Source organism: Haliotis asinina, chromosome 2, assembly GCF_037392515.1.
Source record: "Haliotis asinina isolate JCU_RB_2024 chromosome 2, JCU_Hal_asi_v2, whole genome shotgun sequence".
Lineage (NCBI taxonomy): Eukaryota > Metazoa > Mollusca > Gastropoda > Lepetellida > Haliotidae > Haliotis > Haliotis asinina.
The window spans coordinates 78,713,180-78,729,405 of record NC_090281.1 but is presented as its reverse complement, the minus strand read 5'-3'; the positions used below and the strand labels follow the sequence as shown (position 1 = coordinate 78,729,405).

At 42.1% G+C, this 16,226-nt stretch overlaps 1 protein-coding gene across 1 annotated transcript; it reads left to right on the top strand.

Moving 5' to 3' along the window:
• Positions 1 to 12,681: 12,681 nt before the first annotated feature.
• On the top strand, positions 12,682 to 13,560 carry LOC137272030 (golgin subfamily A member 6-like protein 22). The gene has a single exon (XM_067804402.1). The coding sequence runs from the start codon at positions 12,682 to 12,684 to the stop codon at positions 13,558 to 13,560; it is 879 nt and encodes a 292-aa protein (XP_067660503.1).
• The last annotated feature ends 2,666 nt before the right edge of the window (positions 13,561 to 16,226 follow it).

The window sequence follows — 16,226 nt, the reverse complement described above, 5'->3', positions numbered from 1 at the left end:
CCCTACTTTGTGAATGGTAGATAAATGCAAGAAGAACCCGTGAGCACGAACATGGCACGTAGTATGTATTTATGGAGGAGTTACGCTGTGAGGGACATTTACTCATTGTCGTTATCGCCTAGATTTGAGAAATAGGTGCAAAGTAGGACAAGCCAAGATTAATGGGGCACTGTGTCTTAGCTGCGGCATGGTATCTCAGTCAGCTAGCTATCTAAAACTAAGTCTGGACTAGCACAAGCAGCAAGACATGCAGAGCGAAATATTATCAAGAATGACGTTAAACCCCATTTCGTGCACCTCACTTACGTCAACCCACTTAAGATAATTAACCAAAACCACGATGACACGCCAAGAATATCCTTCTGTGGACCTCTATTCGGACGAGGTCTTGTCCCACGGATGATGGTAGCATGGCATAGGTCTATGTCGTAAGATTACTTTGACCTCAGTTCACGAAGTAATTTCAGTAGTAGGTAATCGTTGCAAGAGTCTAAGTCCAAGACCTCCAAGGGCTGAGTGAAGAATCTATCTGTGACTAGAAGGAATTCTGTTGTCAAGACCCGTGTACGTCGTGGACCCCCATACAGAAGCTAATCAGTGGGCATTGTCCATATTCACCATGAAAACCACGTGAACATCCGGGTTAGAATTGGTCTTCAGCAGTCAAGGCTGGCCACAAGAGGCGACTTACGGGATCGGGTAGTCAAACTCGTTGACTCAGTTCATGCAGATCATCGTATCCCTGTTGTGTAACTCGCGAAGATCCAGGTTAGAAATGATCTTCAGCGAAAAAAATCCCAATTCTTGTCGTTAGAGGAGACTAACTGCATGAGGTGGTCTGGCGAGCTAACTTGATCGTATCGCAATTACGTAACCCGAGACGTTCCGGGTTAGAACCAATGCTTGTGGTAAGAGGCGGCTATAACGGGATCGGGTGGTCAGGCACCTGACATCATATCCAAATCACGTACGCTGATGCGACAATTGATAATCACTGGATTGCCCCCGTACAGATATTATTGAGAGCGGCGTTACACAACAACAACAAAATAAACAAAACAACAACGGTGAATATATGTATATTTTATCAGATATAGCCTTTGTGTTGTTCTTGCACTTGGTTTAAAGGAAATCATCTGTCATCAAATAGACTTACAATAAAAGCAGAAATATCTGAAAACAACATAATATTAGTTTTCAGTAACCGTTTTATGTTGGTTTCCATGAATACCAGTGAGAGATTGGTTTGATTGAAGACTGGAGCCACCACCGGATTCTAGACTCCTCCAGACACTATTCCAAGCATAGATACGGGGACATATAGTTTAATGTAAAATTTCAGATTTATTCATATCACGCTTACACAGAGGCACGGGTTACGGTAGCACAGACATTCATTGTAAATTTCAATGACCCAAAGTTTGTACGTGTCCGATTAACCAGTTTAAACTCAAAACTAAGCTTTTGCCCAACATGCATAGGTAAATCGATTAGAGAATGAGTGAGTATGGTTTTACGTCATTTTTATCCATTTCCAAAATCGATTAGGCGTGGTGAACGTGTTAGGTTCAAGGCCTCTTTTAGCATGATGCCACACAGATCTAACAGGGATTCGGACCCATCAACATCAAGGAACGCAACTCTGCACTGCGCGCTTGATGAATGTGCGTCAAAACTGGACGAATCCGGTAAATAATACCCTAGAAAAAGAGAACTTGCTGATTCAGATACTTGGAACACACTAAGCTGAATATTTCTTCAACGGAAGCTTTTATGGACTTTGTTAACAAGGGGCGGTCATGTTCAGAAACAGAATGGCCACCTTCAAAAATCTTTAAACAACTCAGTGAATGATATCAAATCACGTCTCCATTGGCGTCTCAAATACGAGAACACTATAATAGAATCAAAAATGGAATCTAGTTGGAAACTCAGTTAGTCAGTTTCACTGAATGGAAACCAACTGGATTCTCCAATTACCCACAATACGGATGGTTTCCAGGTTTCAGGAAACCAAGTCATTTTTGTAGTGACACAAATCCACATTCCTTATCCCATAACTGGCGTCTTCAGGTCTAATCATTGTGTTAAACAGCGTGTTTAGCCCTAAGCATGTTTTGGGATGGTGTTTAACATCGTGTTTAGGTATAAGAATGTTTAAGATTGTGTTTAACATAATGTTTAGGTCTAAACATTTTTAGGATTGTGTTTAACATCGTGCTGATGTCTCTAAATATGCTAGAGATTAAGCATAACCTCGTGTTTTGGTTTCAGAATGTTTACCATTTTAAAACAGTATACCATGTTTGGGATGGTGTTTAACATCGTGTTTAGGTCTAAATATGTTTAAAATTGTGTTTAAAGTGGTGTTTAGGTGTAAATGTGTTTAGGATTGTGTTTAATGGTCTAAATATTTTTAGGATTGTGTTAAGCATCGTGCTGTGGTCTAAATATGTTAAAGACTGTGTTTAACATGATGTTTAGGTGCAAACATTTTTATCGTTGTGTTTAACTTCATGTTTAGGTCTAAGCATGTTTAGGATGTTGTTGAACACCGTGTTTGGTATAGAATCTGCATTTACCGTTGAAATTTAATGGATTTTTTTTTCAAAGAATGGAAACTCATAATGCGTTTGGTCGGATAATGGAGTATGGGGTAACCTATGTTAACAGGTTAAAATTGTACTAATTAGGTACTAATTTCAACTTCCCTTTCCTATTAGAAAGGACACGACTGTCCCATAACGTATTTCAAAATCTAGTTTGCAGAAAATAGTTTATCGAAATTAGATGTTGTTAGAGGGTAATGTATTGAGGATGTACATCACGAGGTTGTACAAAGTGCCAGTGTATGTGACTGAGAAACTGATGTTTTGCACGTTTGCAGTATCGCCAGAATCATACACATATAAAACAATTTTCAGAAGTCAACATAATCAACGAAGTACGGCTAAAGTGTCTTAAAGTTACCCAAGCATAAAGCCTTCAAGCTCTTAAATCTTCTTTCAGCCTTCCGATATATTTGCAAATGTATTACTTAACACGCAATGCATACTATTCAAAATCCGTAAGAAGAACTGACATATTTGAGACTGTCTGAACTAGAAACATTAACTTAGAAATCGTTTTCATGTGTTTTCATTTTGAATGTCACAGAAGAAGCCCAGATACTATTAGGATGGCGACATATTTCAACAGCCGCATACAGTCAGGAGTATAACGTGCACATCTCTATCAAAATTTGAGTGGTACATAACGACATATGAGCGCATTATATCAGATCCGTAGCTTCAAATCCGCTGGCATTTAACAGTATCATTGCTTAGCTTTAGCAGCAGCAGAATGTTGTGGGTTGATCGATTTTGGTATTACCAAGATGAAAAACACGTCTCATAGTGTCACCTGGAGGAGGGTTGCAGACTGAGTGCATTAGATAAGGATTACAATTATCTTACTGGTCAGGATATATTCCATATGGTTTTTGCAAGAAATAATGGGTTATTTAACACCATGTTTTTGTCTGACTGGTTGAGTAATAGCCAAATACGTCTCACCTTTCAGATAAGTCTTTTGAACAAATGTCAAATGATGATCGCAGAGACATTTTAGACAGCACGAAGACAGAATAAAAGCTAAATCCTAAACATATTTCTCGTTCTGGGGAAACATTCTAATGAACGAAAGTAGGATACAATGTGTTATATGGACAGTTGACGCTAAATACATGACCAGTTGGGATTAGGTTGGGAAAATAACGCAAGACAAGCATTGTCAGTACTTTTACCATTAACAGTGTATTTTGATCAGCTTAGATCTGCAAACAAACTATTGTCCCCCAATGTTTGTTTTCGAATCGAATAGGAAATGAACGAACGAATGAATGAATGAACGAATAAATGAATGAACAAATGAAGAACACTTTGTGCTCTGTTTAAACACTACACTCGCCGTTACGATTTTTTGGTCTGTAAATTATCGAATATGGACCAGACAATCTAATGATTCGCATTGTATGCAGGGATTCACGTTGCCTAATGGTCAACCCCTGACGACCTGCTGAATATCTCTTGCTTATGGGAAAAGAGAGATGGGTTGATGTAGGAGCCGTCAAATGTTTGAGACAGATTGTGAATGAATGCTATGTAGCCCTATAAAACAACGGGGGAACATGCCATTTTCAAACAGGTAATTAAAACTCTTATTTAAAAAGGGCATAATAACAAATTGTGAACTTTTAAGAATTCCCACCATTGCGAGGTCAAGGCCAGCTGATTATCCGCTTTTCAAATGCAATAACGCTTCTGATATATCATTTTGTCTATTATGCAGGAGAATCATGACGCCTCATGGGTAATCGTTCCTTGGCTAGGCAATGGTTGACTGCAGGAATTCCGCCATGGCCAGTAGCGTCGCAACGGGGTGTGGGGGACAGAGCGTTTGGGTAGGGTGTCCCAACAGGGTGTGGGAGCAGGGCGTGGGACAAGGGAGCCCAGTGTTTCGCTGTATACAAGAATCAGTACTTGGAGATTACCCTGAATGTCGACCGAGGTTTCCTACTTACTTCTGGTCAACATATTTTCTGATGCTGTTTCTTCGTAATGTATTGCATTTCAAACAGAAATCAAACTTGAACATTAATTGATGATATTTCATTACAGATGTCAATTCGATAATATATTGACAGTGGAGGTTGAACTATTCTTCAGGATGAGGCTGAAATGCACCAACGATGGGGATTTAACAGAGGCCACATGAAGACATGGCGTCTCAGTCGCCATTGTAATCAACGCACGGCTTCTTTGGCAAAATGGAGGACTTCACTACAGACGAAAATCAGGAATTGTGGAATAATTCTTCAACGCGTAGCTTGGATATACATGAAGTCAACAGAGATAAATGTTTCAGAGTTGATATTTATGAGCGGAAAACTTTTATTTCAAATATGTCAAAGAACCTGAACAATAGGAGCAGGATGCTGGTAGATTAGGTGTTGTTAGTGTCGTCATCATGAGTATCTCACGTCAGCAGGCTTTAGGCGCCTATCGCCTTATTGTGCAGCCTGGAATATTGTGAGTGACAAATAAATCATTATTGCATCGCGTTTTTAGCTTGCTGACCCCGTGCAACGATCTGCGGAGTCATAAACAACATCTGTATACAAATACAATTTGATTAAGGGACCATATTTCATAGCTGGGGTGGGTGGGGGTTGGTGTGTGTGAGTGTGTGAGTAGGGATGGGGGTGGGGGATGGTGATTTATAAGGAAAAGTATGTACTGTGTAACTGACCCCCTATCTCCCCAGAACACAATGGGTGACCCACCTCCCTCAGAATCATCGCCGCCCTACTCTCCACACCCGCATCCCTAAAGTGCAAGTTTCATTTTTTTTGTCATTGTTGTATATAATGGCTTTGAGTTAATTAAGACTAGGGGTGGTGGAGACAATAGTTTCATAGACTTCACGGGTGGGACGGTAGCGGTTAAGTAAGGCGCAATTCGCTTTGCTGAGATGAATCCTCAGGCATGTCAGAAACAAGTCAGAAAGGTTTGGAATTTCAGATTCGTGTTGACATCGTTAAAGCTTTGTCGGCTTGTTGTGGTGACTGGGTCTTCAGAGATGTCCAGGTCATTCTCATAACACTGCTGATTCTCGTTACCACGTCCAGTTGTCGGATGGAACGGCACTAAACATTATTCACTCACTCACTTGTCTGTTATTCACAGTCATTATGCATCCCGTTATTGTCGCGTTGTTGACTCTAATACCTCTGATCCCCGGAGAACATGTTTCCTCGTGGCACTTAAGGGGTTAATTACACTCGTTCCTTAAACGTCAAGTAACGTCATCGACATTTGTGTCACGTCCCTGTCCGTATTTTGATCTTTCAATTACATTACACATTCCAGTCAGTCGACGACATCCGTGACCCCTTGTTTGACTCGTCCAAGACAATCCTATCTAACCCGGGGGAGGTTTCATGACAAATTACAGTTTGTATAGACAGGACCAGCGCAATGCATCATCATCATCATCATCATCATCATCATCATCATCATCATCATCATCATCGTTGTCGTCGTCATTATCATCATCATGTGAATATGGTGATGCTGTATATGAATGTTACTGAGGGTTATTATCATCAGTATATTTTTCGTAATAATTATCATATTTATATCAACAGTTAAGGTTAGAGGACAAAGACGGTGAACTTTCCACCTTGGTGTGCCCTAACACTGTCAAGAAACCTACTTTCACACAAACTGTTGACCATATCAAATCATCTTCATCGAAGTGAACCGTTTCAACGTTTGTTGTGTAGAACTTTCAGTCATACCTTCCCTTTCATCTTTCACTCTTGACGACTCAAACGCCTTGAAAGCTGACCTAGTTTCTTCTGTCCTTCGGTGAGTCAGTCAGCGTTGTTTTACGCCGTTTCGGTAGCAACATTCCACCAATATCATGTCGTGGAACACCAGAAATAGGCTTCACTCATTGTACCCAAGTGGGGAGTCGAACCCGGGCCTTCGGTGTGACGAGCGAACGTTTTAACCACCAGGCTACCCAGTCTATAAATAGCCGTCCTGAGGTAACCTTTACAGAGTTATATGAGGTCAAGTGAAGTGGATCAACATCGCCTTCAAGATTATTGAGATCATGGTGGTTATGCACGGGAATGACTGTGCCTGCGTGTGTGTGCTTGCATGGATTTATCTAGATTTCTACCGGACTGATATTACTGATCCACATGGATATTGTAACCGAGTTGCATCATTCACACCTTGGTCTGACACAGTATGCTAAGATTTGCACATTGAATAAAATTTTACAATTTCAAATCGAGACCGGAGAGCGGAATGTTCCCGGCCGCGCCACACAATAAGACGTTACAATACGGTACTTGTTGGACTGGTCGGCTCGGTGTCAGGGTCTTAGCAGGGTATTTATTCATGCTTGACTATATGGCAAGGCACATCTGGGAGCTAGCACTAAAAAGCAGTACATATATACAATCACGCACGTCGTCATATGAGCAAACATTCTTATACACCTCACCGTAAATTGAGAGTTGGGCAGACACTTGGAAAAAAAACAAACCGGAGTAAACAGTTTGTCATTTCATAAATGCTAACTACACATCTAAACTAAATTCACTAGTCGCATCAAACGGTTAACACCATGTACGAGGAATAAAATAACTTCCACCGCATTTCTTCAAATCCATTTTGAGCTACGCTTAATCTACGCACGGCTCTCGTCTCGAGGGACACCAGTTATGCTGACGTTTTTGAGGTAACGAGATTTGATCGAATTCTGTTTCAATTTCCTGTAGATTTGCATCGCTTTTAGGTAAATCCTCCCAGAACTGAAACATTTTGCGCTGGAGAATGCTCTGGAAAACCAACCGGACACCATCTGTAAACTTGTCAGCAATGGACAGAAAATCAATTCTAATCTGGAAAATATTCTTTTGTTCTTCTTGGGTTTTCATTCTTCTAAGAGAAAGGATCATTTCGGCTGAGTTTATTTTGAAATTGTATATTGCAGGCACCCGGAATCAAAGGGATTTTGTGAGTTGGTTATGTATGGTTGATTGCTTGAAAAGACTTAAAAAGCGGAATGGAATTTGGAGGGTTGTGTACCGCTTTAACATCATTGGAAGGCAGATTGAGAAAAGACATTCCAAGGAATTGTATTTTGTCTGATTTCGTCAAAGCCAATTCCACGGAGCATGGTAAGCGATCTACGGTTTTGGTTAAGGGTTAAAGATACATTTGTACTTTGGGCTACCTGCCAGGTCCTGTTGAACCTTCATCTAGGAAGGGAGGCAACTCTTCACACAGCAAATTGAAGCGCTATAGGCTACCAATTCATTCGTCCACTTGCCTGGATCAAATTGTGATAAGAGTGAGTATAGCTTTACGACGCTTTTAGCAATAAGCAAGCAATATCAAAAGACTTATCTAAAGGCCGTGGAGATCCGCGATAGAACTGGTCTTCTACAACCAATGTTTATCGTAAAATGCGACGAAGATGATCGTGTGTTCACGTTTTCCTACTTGCTTGACACATGTCATCGTATCCCATTTGCGCAGATCGATGTTCACGCGATCAGTCACTGGATTGCCTGGTCCGGACTCGAATATATTTACAGACCGCAAGTGGAATGTTGCTGAGTGCGGGGCTAACAATCAAACCCTAACTAAAGGATTAGCTTTGTTGTAACTTTCCTCTCGTTCTACCCAGTGAATGAGTATAGCTTTACGCCGCGTTTAGCAATACTGTAGAAATATCACGGTGGGGGACACCAGAAATGGGCTCCACACATTGTATATATGTTTTTAATCGAACCAGGGTCTTCGACGTGGCCTACCAACGCTTTAATCACTTGGTTGTCCTACCGCTCCTCGTTCAGCTCAGTAGTTGTGAGTACGACATCACCTCGCTGATAGATGCATGTTCCATGTGTTAGCTGATAACCTCCAAAGGAGGTGACGTTTTAACGAGAAACATCAGCTCCTCGTGGCATCACCCTGTCAATATAATATGGCATCGTCGTGCTTGCACCGCTGAAATTTTACCTTGTACAAATATTGTCAGATGCCCCTTTATGAACGAATAAACACATGAGTTAAATTCATTTGGGATAATGATTGACGAATGTCGTTGAGATTTTAGTGGGTTATCGTAGTGAGAACATAGACGGCTGGATAGTTGGTTGAACGTCGACACTGGAACAGTGAGTGTGAGTGAGTTTAGTTTTAAGCCGTTATTAGCAATATTCCAGCAAAACCACGGGGGAGGACACGTGAAATGAGTTTCATACGTTGTGCCGATGTGGGGAATCGAACTCGGGTCTATGGCGTGACGAGTTTTAACCACTAGGCTACCCACCGCGCCACACTGGAACAGGCAAACCAGTGGTCAAAAGTGTGAAGAATTATTGGTCACAATGACATATCGTGTCCAGGGACAAAAGTCGCTGACACTGGGATTCCGGTTGTCAGGATTAAGACTGGGTTGATGGCTCGTCAGCTTTTCTTTGTGGACTGGATTGCCGATCGCAATATCAACCCTTGGACTGACGCATGGCTACGTTATTTTCACACCAAGGTATAAAGTTTCTCATCGGTGTAGAAAATTGATATAAAACATGGTATATTTTGACGAAAATTCAGGCCGACTTACAGTTGGGAAACAGCAGGTAAAATATGTACAGCCTCATATCTTTAAATCGAGTCCTAGGACTCTTTATGTCACGTACATTGTCAAGATATAGATATAGGGATCGATGTGGACAATATTGTTTCTGTATGTCCAGTGTTGTTATCAGTGTAGACGTGTTGATATTCCGGTTACTGTAGGACTGAATGACATAGCAATGCCTACCTTATCAATGACCTTATCACAGACAATGACTGACAATACTCACACGACGAGAATGAAGGGATATTACGTGATTCCGGTCAAGTGTTTCAGTCGGGATGCATACTTCAAGTGACATGGTGATTGTATTTCTGCTGCATCGGGATGAGTCAGTTTAACAGGGCGATGCATGAGGGTGACGCTGGTTCCCCAGTAATCAGCCCAGTCGTCTGAGGCGCCACCTTTGGTGGTGAAGAGGTGCATCCTAAAGGTCTTGTGTGGTGTTTAACGCTGCAATGTTCCAGCTCTACGACGATGGTCTGTAAATGATCGAGTCTGAACCAGACAGTCGAGTGATTGACATCATAAGCATCGACCTACGCTATGAACATCAGGATTAGAATCGGTCTTCAGCAACCCATGCTTGACGTAGGAGACGACTAACGAGATCAGGTCGTATATCACTTACGAAGATCGATGCTGGTGATGTTGATCACTGGATTGTGTGGATCAGATTCGATTATTTGCAGATTACCGCAACGTAGGTGGACAACTGACGACAAACACTGTGAATGTCATTTACTGATATAAACCGTTACCATTTGCCCAGATTATTTTCAAATAAAAAATATGGTTCCGGTTAATACGACAGCGCGAGTGAAGGATGTTCAAAACTTTTATGCCACTGACCCAATTATTTACAGACCGCCAAAATGGAGCTGCAATATTGCTTCACGCGGAGTTAAAAACAAACAAACAAAACTTGCATCTGTACGTACTTCACTTAGTTCACTCGATCGATATTGGTTCTGTTGCAGCCTTAATGACACTGAATGCAACAAGAATACCAAGAACATATACTCGACACAGTCTTCGCCTACGATGAATATTCTTCTTTCTCTGGCTGGTCGGTGGAGTAGCCAAGTAGTTGAAGCGTTCGCTCGTCATGCAGAAGGCCAGGGTTCCATTCCCCACACACGTACAATGAGTGAAACCCATTCCAGGTGTCCCCCTGTCCTGATATCGCTGTAATATTGCTAAAAGCTGCGTAAAATCCTACTCACTGACTCACTCTCTACCACTCACAGGGCATCAGTGTGTGGGCGATGAAACAGTCATCGGAACATTGGACACTTAACGTCCTATTATAACCAGGATAACAATATCAAATTCATGAACAATATCTTGCTTGTCTCATGTTCGGCCATGGTTGTATACTCTGTTTAGCCCGGGAGTTATGAGAATATATCACACACGTTATGAAACGAGGATGCCGTATGAATGCGGTCAAACCAAGACATCGTCTCACGTGTAGAGTGAATCGAGCAGCCGCGATATCTTCACCCATGCAGACTGTTATCTCTTCTAGGTACTCGGCTTTGGTTCTGCACTCCGAATGAGTGATGAGAACTCATCCACTGACCAGGGTAACTGCGGTTTCTAGCAGTGAGTGAGTGAGAGTGGTTTTGCGCCGCTTTTAGTGGTATCACGGAGGAGGACACAGATGCAAGCTTCGCACACTGTATCCATGTGGGTAATGACCTTTAGGCTACATCACCGCTTCATGAGGATTCGCTAAATGAAAACAACCTAACCCTAACCTTTATAAAATCAGTCCAGTAATTTGCACACAGACGTCGCTACAGATAACATATGGTCTGTATACAACAACCACTGACACAGAGAACCGTGACGATCGGGGATAGAGTTGGTCATTAGTAATCAATGCTTGTTAGTAGCCACTAACGGTGGTCAGACTCGCTGACGTGGTTGACCTGGTTGTCACGCATTTGCGTAGATCAGTGCTCATGCTGTTGATCACTGGATTGTCTGGTACAGACTCGATTATTTACAGACAGCCGCCATATAGTTGGAATACTACTGAGTGCGGCGTAAAACTAAACTTACTCACTGACATAGAAATAACGTAAGTTGGTTTTCTGAAACAGTATTGAAAACGCCCGCGTCAAGCTACAAATAATATCGCCATAACATTATCTCCAATTCGATCACACTGTAAGCTTGTCACCAGCAAATTGAAAATCACCACCTGAAACTAATTACAAGCCCAGGCCCTATAAACCAAGGCAGATCTACATCACAGATGGTTTTCCTGGACCCCAGAGACGTCGAGAGAGTAGATCTCACTACTTCATTACAATCGACCGGAAAATATAGATAGACTTGCAGCTAAAAATCGATGGCTTTAAGTCACATTGACTGTAATTTACGACCCGCGTTTGGTCATCGGAAGAAACAGGGCTGTTGCATGACACTGATTGGCCGCCACAGACGTCTTTCCGACAGGGTGATACAGGCCCAAAAGCGGGAGAGAGGGACGTTTTTGGCCAGAGGAAATTACAAGCTCTGATTGAATTTCGACGTAATCTGTTTTAGAGACTCTGCTCTTTAAGACTGCTCTTTGGGTACTGTGACTGGAAGTTTGGGGTGGAATTAGACAACGATTAGTTTATTTTAAGTAATAAAAGTCGATAATTATTTCTTTGTACCGATATTTGAACGTAGGCGATGAGAAGGCGTGGAGACGGAGACGGTCTGTAAAATGCATGTAACTCGAAAATACGTGTATTGATTTGGAGTTAACAAGGTTAGATGGTATAGTAAAAGCCCAGTAGGTTGATTTGTAATTTACTTTTGATACGTGGTGGTTCGAATCCCAAATTTACCCAGCTATGAACTTCTGTATATTTAACCAAAACTGTCAGAAAACTGACACCTGTCTATTTGCGTAGATCGATGCTCATGATCTTGATCACGGGATTGTCTGGTCCAGACTCGATTATTTACAGACCGCCGCAAAAACAGCATGAGCATATTGGAATACGGTGACATTTATCAATTAAGTCAATAATCGTGACCTCCCGATACCTCCCTTAAATAATCGAGTCTGGACCAGACAAGCCAGTGATCAACGGCACGAGCATCGATCTACGCAACGGGATAAGACTGTGTCAGCCAGGTCAGTGAGTCTGACCACCCGAGCCTCTTATTGCTAATTCTAACCCGGGACTTCACGGATCCAGTGAGTGAACAAAAATTTCAAATAGTGAGAAGTACAGCAGACTGACTGGATTATTTGATCATCTGTTCACAAATAACACGCTTTACACCATTAAGACATATACCTTGTCAATATTTTTTTACTCGTGCAGCAATGACCGAGAGAAAGTTGTGTAATCTAACATTTTTGTTTTCCTTTAAATATTTCAAAAGTATAAGATGGATATGAATGTCAATGTCTTTTACGATAGATCAAGAACTCTCAAGAATGTTTAAACACATTCCGAAAGGATGCACCATGGTCCATGCATCAAGATCCAGGCGTCAAGGTCCATGCATCAAGATCCAGGCATCAAGATCCAGGTATCGAGATCCAGGCATCAAGATCCAGGTATCGAGATCCAGGCATCAAGATCCAGGTATCGAGATCCGGGCATCAAGATCCAGGTATCGAGATCCAGGTATCGAGATGCAGGCATCAAGATCCAGGTATCAAGATCCAGGCATCAAGATCCAGGTATCGAGATCCAGGCATCAAGATCCAGGTATCGAGATCCAGGCATCGAGATCCAGGTATCGAGATCCAGGCATCGAGATGCAGGCATCGAGATCCAGGTATCGAGATCCGGGCATCAAGATCCAGGTATCGAGATGCGGGCATCAAGATCCAGGTATCGAGATGCAGGCATCAAGATCCAGGTATCGAGATGCAGGCATCAAGATCCAGGCATCGAGATCCAGGTATCGAGATCCAGGCATCAAGATCCAGGTATCGAGATCCAGGCGTCAAGATCCAGGTATCGAGATGCAGGCATCAAGATCCAGGTATCGAGATCCAGGCATCAAGATCCAGGTATCGAGATGCAGGCATCAAGATCCAGGTATCGAGGTCCAGGCATCAAGATCCAGGCATCGAGATGCAGGCATCAAGATCCAGGTATCGAGATGCAGGCATCAAGATCCAGGTATCGAGATCCAGGCATCAAGATCCAGGTATCGAGATCCAGGCGTCAAGATCCAGGTATCGAGATCCAGGCGTCAAGATCCAGGTATCGAGATCCAGGCGTCAAGATCCAGGTATCGAGATCCAGGCGTCAAGATCCAGGTATCGAGATCCAGGCATCAAGATCCAGGTATCGAGATCCATTCATCAAGATCCATGCATCATGATCCAGGCGTCAAGATCCATATGGAGAAATTAACAGAGGAGGAGTCGAGTGTATGTATAATCTGTCTCAACAAAGAATACGGATGTTTAACAACCCAAATAATTGCTCAATGCGGGAGATTTCCTCGCCCAAACACGAACGTCAGGTTCTTTACTGAAAGTTTGTACAGCGCGGGATCAGTAACCAAACTTTGAAGAATACACCTAAGGTTTTCCTGCATTAACTAAATCAGCTGTCGCCATGGCAAAACGATATCAGAGTTACAAACAGCTCTATTTGTCTAAAACCGTTCAGGATATGGCGAGGTCAGTTGGGTATTGTGGGGTGACATTTTTCAGACGGTGTTACTATGAAAGGCGTGGGGAAACGAGAGAGGGCAAATACTTTTGTGTTTGTCCTGAAAATAAGTCTGTTTCATCAATTACTTCACTTTAATGTCTGGTCACGCAGTTCCAGTGACGACTTCTGCTGTTAGAGCGACTCCATTGTTATTGAAGCATGATGGGAGGGTCGCGGTAGGCATGGCGCGTGATTTGGACAATAGGCCTTTGTTGTCAAGTGTATTATGAACAGAAACGACCAATGTCGACATTGTATTCTGTCAGTTAGAGATATTGAAATCAAGGACCTATATATTCGAAGCTCTGTTAGTGCTAAGATAGTCGTAAGCGCCATACATTTACATCGACTAATGACTATCTTAGCGATAACAGATTTTCGAAAATCCCGGCCCAGGGTGTGATCCACAAAGTGTTCGTAGCGCAGTGACATTCGTAAGTATGACAAACTAGTTCGTAACGTTACGAAAACTATGTGGATCGAATGCTACATATAGTTTATACATACATAAGCACAATTCCCTCTTTGTTCTTCAAAAAAATCATCTGCGTTGTTCTGACAGGCGAAAATGTATTGTGCATTCAATTAGTGTTTTGTAGTCCACATCACTATCTTTGAGATGATGACACGGGTGGTCCAGTCTGTCATCTAAGAAGCCGCAATTTGCTATGCAGAGTTAAGGCCCTTAGATGTACCAGAAAGCTGCGATCGATTGATATGCAATTTCACCTGAATTATGTTTGCCAGCACCATATCTGTGCCCGTTGATTGTAGGAACCTAACCGTTTCGAAGTCTGGACTAGATAATCCAGTGATCAATTGCAAGGCAGTTTGTATTCGATGACATATGTCAACCAACTGAGCGAACCTGACCATCCGATCCCCTTAGTCGCCTCCTGCGTTAATCATGAGCTGCTGAACACTAGTTCTAACCCAGATCTTAACAGGTTCATTGTGTGTTAGTAGACTAAACATGTTTGTAATTCATCATCTTTATCTGTACTGCATATCATTGTACATCCCAGCAAATAAGATTTATAACATATATCGAAATTTGATGCGCTATCAGAATCACAACTAAATGTACCACCAGTACTTACAATAGTTTTTGTGTTGTCCCAAACGTTTCAAAAATTATATACGTTTACGAACTGGGTCACTGAAATATTCTTCATAGCGTTGTGAAATCAAACTCTCTATTAAATCCACATTCTTAAGACATCCCAACACCTCACCCCATCCGCCGACAATTTAGCTTTAACCGATGAAGCTGAAATACCCCAAAACTGAAATCCATCTCACCGATCCAAGACCCGCCCTATAGGGTTACATGATCTGACGGCAAGTAGTATAATGGTATACTCCCGTGAGACGTCTTCTACACTCAGTTTCATCAATTCAACGTTTTTGATTAGATAAGCGTTGCTTGGTCATATTATTGGTTCTGCAGTAGGGTCGAACCCTTGACCACGGCGCTCGTGCCAGAAGGAAATCAGATTACTGCTTTGGTAGCTTGTAATTTGATTTTCTTGAAAGAGGAATTATATCGAGTACGTTGATCTATATATACTACGCTGTTCAGTGATTGGGCAGGATAAGGTAGGGATGATTGAATGAATTATTCCAATAATGCCTTTGGCGGTGGGAGAGCACAGTGGTCAAAGTGTTCGTTCGTGGAGGTCGGGTTCGATTTACGGGTAAAGGGTTTAAGCGGATGTATTATATCCCGTTTCACGCTATAGCTAGACACTTCTAAACGAGTCAAACCGTACTTCTTCCTCTCGATAAATTATATGCTAATGAAGTTCGTCTTTGAACGCAGTCAGACCTTTAGAAACCCATGCTTGTCGTAAGGGCCGACTAACGGAAATAGCCTCATATCGCATCCCATTTGCGTAGATCAGCGCGAATGCCGTTGATCACTGGATTGCCTGGACCAGACTGGATTATCTACAGACCACTGCCATATAGTTCGAATTTTGCTGAGTACCTTTAAACAACAGTTAATAAAAACTAATAAACAGATGCATCGTCAAGTTTGGAAACTTCAAGCAGCAACATGGCTATCTCAAACAGCAAATTCGTGTAGCCATGTGGTGAAGCGGGATTTCAGGAAAGACACACGTGGACGCCAGCATTGTATCGCAGACATCGAAAATACCAGGTCTAACCTAAAACAACAGTTACTTCATTTCCTAAGTCAAGAAAATCTAATTAGCTGCATCGAGATCTACCAGATCTCTCAAAGTAGCAAAATAACTTCATTTCTTGAAAACAGACGGCGCAGAACACTAAACGATGACACTTAGGCATATACATTTAATCTAT